Raw genomic sequence first — 7,947 nt, 5'->3', positions numbered from 1 at the left:
ATATTAAATTGTGTACACCAGCTATTTATTGGATAAGTACAGTTGCAGTCATTAATTATTCAACTCCCACTGCATTTTAGGTTTATTGGTAAAATGTAACATTTTTCAGGTGTTTGCAATAAACAGATCACACAAGAACAGTGTAAATGGTTAAATAAAACTAATATTACAAGGATTTTATCCAAATTCAACAATAAATCCTACTTTTAATGATGACTGTAGTCTCAAAAATATAACATGGCGGTGGCTCACTGATGCTCTGGGGCTGCTTCGCTTCCTCTGGCACTGGAAACCTGCAGTGTGTGGAGGGCAAGATGGATTCAATCAAGTATCAGGAAATCCTGGGACAAAATGTCATGGCCTCTGTGAGGAAGCTGAAGCTTGGGCGTCTTTGGACCTTCGAACAGGACAATGATCCCAAGCATACCTCAAAATCCACCAAGGCTTGGTTTCAGAAGAAGTCCTCAAAGACACTAGAGTGGCCATCACAGTCTCCTGACTTGAACCCCATTGGAAAATCTCTGGTGGGATTTTTAAAAGGCGGTTGCAGCACGCAAACCCAACAATATTTGTTATCTGAAGGCCTTTGCCAAAAAGGAACGGGCTAAGATTCCTCAGGAACGCTGGCAGAAGCTGGTGTCTGGCTATGCATCACATTTGCAGCAGGTCATGACAGCAAAAGGGTGCTCCACTAAGTATTGAAGACGCTTGTCAGGATGGGGTTGAATGATTTTGACACTGCAGTGTCATTAAAAGTGACATCTTGGGTTGAATTTGGAGAAACCTCTTGTGATATTAGTTGTGTTGAGCTATTTAAAGTGTTCTTGTTTGATTTATTTACTGCAAACAGCTGCTAATTTGTACATTTTGCCAATAAACTTAATTTGCAGTGGGGGTTGAATAATTTTGATTGCAACTGTACATATGTAGGCAAAGAAATAACAAGAAATAACTTAACTGTAATGCTGTTTTTTCAGACACTTCAAATATTTCTTAAAAAGTGGAGCTTTTCTTAGCCATATTCGATTTCAATTATTTCAATTAATCATGTTCCCCTGAATCTAGTGTAGAAAATGTGTCCCTCCGTTTTGTCTGACATGTTTTATTTTTCAGCTGTAATCAACACATGTTGGTCACAATTCCCCACTAATCAAATTTAAGGGATTCTTATCAATATTGTCAATTAGGGGTCAATGTGGCTTTTTCAGGGTTTACAATTTTGAGGTACCTTACTTGAGTATATCGAATTTCTGCTACTTTATACAGTTACAGTTTGACAGAACCACCACTCCTAAAAGCCTCATCCTGCTGAAAAAAAACAAAACAGCATAGACCAGCACCAAAACACAATTTATGCTGCAAGACCAGCATATGTTGCTGTTTTTTTCATCAGGGCACTAATTAATATTATATAAAACAATATTAATAAACAAAAGCCATTGTGTTACTTCTCACCTTATCAGACTGGTAAAGCTAATAATGCTAGCAGCTAGCATTACCAATTTGTCTGACCGCTCCAATCACCTAGCAACGTCACACGTAAAGCGAACGGCTAAAAGTCGATTGAGACCAGTTGTAGCAAGCAGTAGTTATAGATTCATCATGCGTTCAGTACTTTACAGGCTCATAATGTCACTCTCCTGTTGGATGTGTAAGTAAATTAGCCCATCGTTTTTTACCACAGTAACCACAATAACTCAATGAAGTTATAATATGTTAGGGCTAACGTTACTAAAGCTGGCGTTATGTGTCTCTTTTACCGTTAGCTTGATTTCTACGACTAGGACTGGCAAACAAACAAATGATTAACTTATGCTGTTTTTTTCACTTATGTTTTATTATTTGGGATTCGTGACAAGTGATGGAAGCAGTTTTTGTTTAAAACATTGCCATTTTTTGTGATGTCATTCAAGTTAGCTTATTAAAATTCAGTTTAAATGTTTGAGGTACTTAATGTTGGTTAGCATTAGCCATATCGTCGTTTCTGTATTGTGCCTTTGTTAATCTGCACCTCAGCTTTCTGACACAATTGTTTATTTTTCATATTCACTAAAACATCCATAATTACCAGGTCGGCAACACTGGCAAGCATGACATACACTTTGAGTTGAGAAATGGGATGTACGATGCTTTGCCAATATTCCCAAGCGCACCTGAAGGCACCACACTTGTTGAAGCACTGTAGTGGGTTGCATCATGGATGGATGGATGGATGAGTTGCATTATCGGAGTTTTAAAGTTTTTTTACACACTTCACCAGCAGATGGTGCACTTCACGCTTGCAAGCAAAGGATATAGCCAGGGATGAATTATAGTCCTAGATTCGTATAATGGCAAACTCAAATTGAAACAAACGAGAATCTCTGTGACTTGGACGGGGGGGAATATCAGCACTTAAATCGCGAACGACTGCACGAAGCTGTTGTAGATGGTGAGATCTCCGGCCCCGCAGTGGGTAAACAGGTCCGTACAGCGGCTTGACTGTCAGCACGCAGGGCTGCACGCCACATCAGTCTGAGCCCCGAGGAGGAGCGCAGAAGCAGAGCGGCAGGTCTCCGACATGGCTAAAGAGGGAGCAGATATGACGGAGGAAACCGAGTTCATGATAGACAAGAACGTGGGCAAAGAACCGGACAACGTGGAATCGTCCGGCGGCGATGCCAAAGAGATGCGAGCGGTGATACTGGCAGGCTTCGGGGGTCTCAACAAACTCAGGGTGAGCAAGAAGGCGATGCCCGAGCTCCAGGGTGGCGAAGTGAAGATCCGCGTCAAAGCATGGTAAATATGAAAATACACCACTGTATGCCTACCTGTACCTGCTGATGGACTGTGACGTGTTCTCTGGCCTTCGCTATGCAGTGTTTCTGACAAGTATGAATCGATGGACCTCACATCTGATGGGGGAAAAAAAAGAAAATTCGCAGTGATGAAGCCACAGGTCCTTTTTTTTCTAGTGCAAGGCTGGCTGGAGCAACTGTTGTCAGACAAGCCAGCGTTTTTCCTCACAGATCGACTTATTTTCAGTCAATCACGAGGTATAAATTGAGTCATTAATGCAGAAACATGACAGCTGAAAGCAGTGCCTGGTGTTTGCAAACTCTGCTAGAAAAATGTTATTCATGCCTGTTGAATCTGGCCTTCACAGGGAAATAGCCGGTGACTCACAGCTGATAATGATGTGGAAATGGCACATTTTGTGAACCTCTCAACAGTTCGTACTAAATATTTATATTATTTAGGAGGTTCAGAGGCATGTTTCCCCTCAATATTATGTATCAGGGTGTATCTCACGTCAACAAACATTAAAGGTGGGAACTGTCAATTTTTTGTTGCAGTGGCTTGAATTTTTTGGACCTGATGGTACGCCAGGGGAATATTGATAATCCGCCAAAACCTCCTCTCGTCCCTGGCTTTGAGTGCTCTGGAATAATAGAGTCAGTGGCTGAAAACACAACAGGATTCGAGGTAAGTGAAATGAGGTGTCAGTTTCTGAGCAGCCGAATCTGCAAAACAAAGCTGCTGTGAGCCTATTAAAACGATATCCATTTCAGGTAATCAATAATCGGCCAATAACTTCCCATCTGCTCATCATCCAGTTACTCTTAACATGTGTCTTTCAGATAGGAGACAGAGTCATGGCTTTTGTGAATTACAATGCCTGGGCCGAAGTTGTTTGCACACCGGTGGATTTTGTCTACAAGATGCCGGACGAGATGACGTTTGCCGAGGCCGCAGCATTCTCCCTGAACTTTGTGGCTGCCTATATGATGCTGTTTGAGGTCGCCAATCTGCGAGAGGGGATGTCAGTGTTGGTTCACTCTGCTGGAGGTGGTGTAGTAAGTGTTTGTCCTCTGATTGTTGCACAGCCACCAAACAAGTTCCTCCATTTCATCCGAATTTCATTGTAACCGATGGCTTCATAGCCACAAATGGGAGAAGTCACTGTTGTTTATGCCACAGTGCCGAATGAAATCATAGACCAGACTTTGCATTATGTATTACCAAAACATCTTGACCATCCCGAGTAATTTTGAGTTTTGGAATGACTGAAAGAAATGCTTATAACTAAAGTCAATCACTTAAAGGATTCTAGTCAATACAAATGTGTTGTTGCCTGTATGTTGTGTTCTCAGGCATAGATACGTTGTTGCTAATTGTTTTGTTATTTTCAGGGTCAAGCTGTGGCTCAACTGTGCTCCACTGTTCCTAATGTCACAGTGTTTGGGATCGCCTCATGTTTCAAACACGCAGCCATCAGAGACTCGGTGACTCACCTCTTTGACCGAAATGCTGATTATATGCAAGAAATCAAAAAGTAAGCCCAATGGGTTCATTTGTATCATGGTTGATTTGAGCTTGAGGAGTCTGAATTTATTTCCTCTTGTGCAATACTAATTGTATAATGTTAAAAATGACATCAATCAGTGAGATCAATCAAACTTTATTCATGTAGCACCATTTAAAAAAATCAAGTGTTTTACATGTGATCGACAAAAGATCTAGGATAAAACACATGAGGCGTTGTTGTGCAGCCTGCGTGTTACACATGTGGATTAATGTGACAACGTGGACCTCACTGTGCGAGGATGCAGATGTTACCTGTTGCCTTATTTGGTCTTGTGTGGCACTGGTCCCCATGGCAACGCACAGCTCATCTCAGAGAGCAGCAGCAGCATTGTGTGGGGCGGAGGTCCGCACTGGCAATGTGGAACAACTGAGCCAATTAAGGCTGAGCATTGATATCCAAAGCATTCCACGCTGTTAGCCGGTGTGCACAACAAAGAAAGCACCTTGTAGCGCACATTGCCCGAGATCTTATGTAATGTGACACAAATTTGCTGCAATTTATGCTGTGAAGTTTTAATCTGTTTTGTGAAGATGTTGTGAAGCTCAGCACCATCCTGCCTCCTCTGCTTCAGAGAGCTTGAGTGATGTAACAAAGGATACATTTGCCCCACATGTAGTTTACATTTTTTCAGATTATGATACATACACTTTCTTAAAAGCACTTACTGTTTCATGATCTCTGCCTACATATCAAGTGGTTGTGGATTAATATGCCTTTCATCTCTATGGCCCACACATTCTTCTCCGGATCAAGAGCAAAGTACAATTAAATTAGTCATTTTACAAAAGGCAAAAAACCATGGGAATCACAAGACCACCAAGCAGTTTAGCCAAGCAGGTGTCCAGGGCAGAAAGGCAGAAAGTGAGGAATTATGGCTGCCTTGATAAAAGCATGCCTTTCATTCTTTTGTATCCGTGCCTTTAATGAGTCACTTCAAGGCAGACCTTTTTTTTTTTTTTTTTTTTTTTTCTTTTGCGTCCGGCTGATTCTCTGTGCGACAAGATCATTAAACATTTTTGTTACACAACATAAAGGATGATTCTGATGAGGAGTAATGTGGGCATTGCAAAACATCAATAAGTTCTTTATAAGAAAGCAGTGGGCAGACATGTGGGCTGTGCACTGCAACTTTTTCTCGGAGTAATGCTCCTGAGAATCGTTGCTAAAGTCTTATGAATCTGTGATTACACAAAACCTGAAGCTGCTCCAGAGTTTGAATCATAGACTGACTCATAAATATGTGCATATGTTTTGCATTCTTTTAATTATTTTTTTTTTTATACATTTAGTGCTCACAGTCATAAACAAGGTAAGACAGCCTTATCAATGGATGAAGTTAGCCTCTGATTTAACTTTATCTCAACAAAAAAGGTCTGTTGATTAGCTCGACATGTTCAGTAGAACATACCATTAACTGATCAGTGGATGGACATAAAATTGATTCTGCAACTATTTTGGGGTGGCAACTAATTTTCTTTATTGATTAATCTACTGATTATTTTCAGGAGTCATTGTTTTGCCATTAAAGGACAATCACCATTTCCTAAAAGCACAATGTTTTCTCATCAAATCATTTGTTTTGTCCAACAAACAGTCTACAAGACCTCCAGGCCATTATTAAATGATTAAAAAGAAGAGCTTTGGATTCTCAAAAACGATACTAATGCCTTTTCTGGTGAACAGCTTTTAACTGATTATATGTTTCAGCTCAAAGCAATGATTATCAATTAGCCACTTGATGCATTTATAAAGCAAAAGCTTTATTGGTTCTCTGGTTGGGGCCCCACTTTATTGCAAACTCAACATTTGTGTGTGTGTTGGACTGTTGGTAAGACAAAAACAAAACATATGAAGATTTCAGCTTGGGCTCCCTTAAACTGTGTAAGACAGATTAAATATTTTTGATATTTGATGGACAAAATTATTAATAGAAAATAAATCTGCAAATAATTGTTAATTGCAGCACTAATGTTCAGGCTATACGCATATTTGTAGTCATGACATTCATATTATGAGTCCTTTTGTTCAGTGAACTTTACTTTGCTCTTGATGTTTTAGGATTTCTCCAGATGGAGTGGACATCGTGTTAGACTGTCTGTGTGGAGAGAACACAGGGAAAGGCCTGACTCTGCTGAAGCCTTTAGGAACTTACATCCTCTACGGTGAGAATATGTACTGACATACTGACCATTATATATAAAACTTGAGCCAAGATACAGATAACGTAATATAATGAATGGAAGCATGGAAACAAGCAAATAGTCTGGTACACCGAAACAGGCAAATAGTCTGATACATATTCCTTTGTAAATCAAATGATTAATGTTTTTTGTGAGACATATGTGGTAATTTGTGATCTATGGAGGCACTTATTGTCTGATTTATTTTTTTCCCCATTTCTGATAGTAAAACAAACCATTTAATGGTGGTTGTGACATGCAAAAAAATGTATCCATTGTTTTACAGAGGCTTCTTTGAGAATGTAAGCCTATGAGAAAAAAGTCTTGTAGGTTTAGGGTGCATCACATGATGTTGTCACTTAACGTTTTGGACTTATGTCAAGTTGGCTTCAACCTCTGCTTCAGTTGCTGGAGGCCTGGCATCAAGTCTTTATCGTTAACCTAAGCTTACTCTGGGAAAAAATATCAATTAAGATATCAAATCCTTCCTTTAAAGACGAGTGAGGAAATAGTGAGGCTCACTCTAATTAAACATACTCCACACTCCTTTACAACTACCATTCTAATCTGATCTCTGTTAATTACTTTAGTTCCTGTCAGGCCTTATGAATACGGTAACAGCATTAGCAGTAGATTAATTAATTAGTTTTGGTTACACTGAATTTGTGCAAAGGCATGCTTGCACCGATCTAAGGGTCTAAAGGTGCCAACTCTTTCTCCCCCACTTCACCTTTCATGCTTCATGGCTGCTTATTAATGACCAGTCACTTCTGTCCAGCATACAGAAATCCTTTTCTTTGTGTTTTTTCAGGCGCGTCAAACATGGTAACTGGGGAAACAAAGAGTTTCTTCAGCTTTGCAAAATCCGTGAGTCAGAGATGCAGTCTGTTACTATCCAATGATCATTTCATAGCAAATGAAACACACACTCGCACAAACTAAAATGAGTCACCCGCGATTGACGTGCCTCTCTGGTTTTTTTTTCCCCTCCAGTGGTGGCAGGTGGAGAAGGTGAATCCTATTAAACTCTATGAGGAGAACAAAGTTATAGCTGGATTCTCTCTCCTCAACCTCCTCTTCAAGCACGGCAAATGTAGTCTCGTGAAAACAGTGATGGACAAACTCTTATGTCTCTACAACCAAAAGAAAATCAAGCCGGTTGTAGACTCCCTGTGGGCGCTGGAGGAGGTAAGAACCTGGGGTGATCAAAGGGTGTAAGGCGGTCAGATCAATGAGATTCAGATTGAACATGAACTGATGGCAGTGGTGGTCACATGAGGAGAGATTTTCTACAATCATCTTGGACAGCAGATCAGCTGTTGTTTGTCTCTGCTGCTTTCTGTGGGACATTGTCAGCTGTTCTTGGACAGACTTCCACAGATGGTGGGTAGGTTGCTTCTGCCTCTTCCACAGTTATTA

The 7,947-nt window shown here is 40.4% G+C and overlaps 1 protein-coding gene and 1 long non-coding RNA gene across 6 annotated transcripts in view; one reads left to right on the top strand and one right to left on the bottom strand.

Annotated features, from left to right (window-relative positions):
• Positions 1-70: 70 nt before the first annotated feature.
• On the bottom strand, positions 71-1,578 carry LOC119017773. Of its 2 annotated transcripts, XR_005074553.1 has the most exons (3): positions 1,456-1,578; positions 428-521; positions 71-293 (listed from the first exon to the last, which is right to left on the bottom strand). It is a non-coding gene; the product is annotated as an uncharacterized LOC119017773 (long non-coding RNA). The 2 variants fall into 2 exon arrangements; XR_005074552.1 differs by lacking the exon at positions 1,456-1,578 and having other exon boundaries at positions 428-1,449.
• The window catches only part of vat1l (vesicle amine transport 1-like), a 12,086-nt gene continuing 5,667 nt past the window's right edge, over positions 1,529-7,947 (top strand). Inside the window, exons 1-8 of one of the 4 annotated variants that reach the window (XM_037094785.1) lie at positions 1,529-1,651; positions 2,420-2,778; positions 3,336-3,465; positions 3,621-3,836; positions 4,173-4,315; positions 6,407-6,510; positions 7,340-7,395; positions 7,522-7,716. In XM_037094785.1, the coding sequence (XP_036950680.1) occupies positions 2,561-2,778; positions 3,336-3,465; positions 3,621-3,836; positions 4,173-4,315; positions 6,407-6,510; positions 7,340-7,395; positions 7,522-7,716 (1,062 nt within the window). In that variant the 5' untranslated portion in view covers positions 1,529-1,651; positions 2,420-2,560. Of the gene's footprint in view, positions 1,652-2,071; positions 2,779-3,335; positions 3,466-3,620; positions 3,837-4,172; positions 4,316-6,406; positions 6,511-7,339; positions 7,396-7,521; positions 7,717-7,947 lie in introns of all 4 variants that reach the window. The other 3 variants (XM_037094787.1, XM_037094784.1, XM_037094786.1) reach the window with 3 other exon arrangements.

This window comes from Acanthopagrus latus, chromosome 4 (genome assembly GCF_904848185.1).
Source record: "Acanthopagrus latus isolate v.2019 chromosome 4, fAcaLat1.1, whole genome shotgun sequence".
Classification (NCBI taxonomy): Eukaryota; Metazoa; Chordata; class Actinopteri; order Spariformes; family Sparidae; genus Acanthopagrus; species Acanthopagrus latus.
The sequence above is the reverse complement of the archived record's forward strand: the minus strand, read 5'-3'. Positions and strand labels throughout refer to the sequence as shown.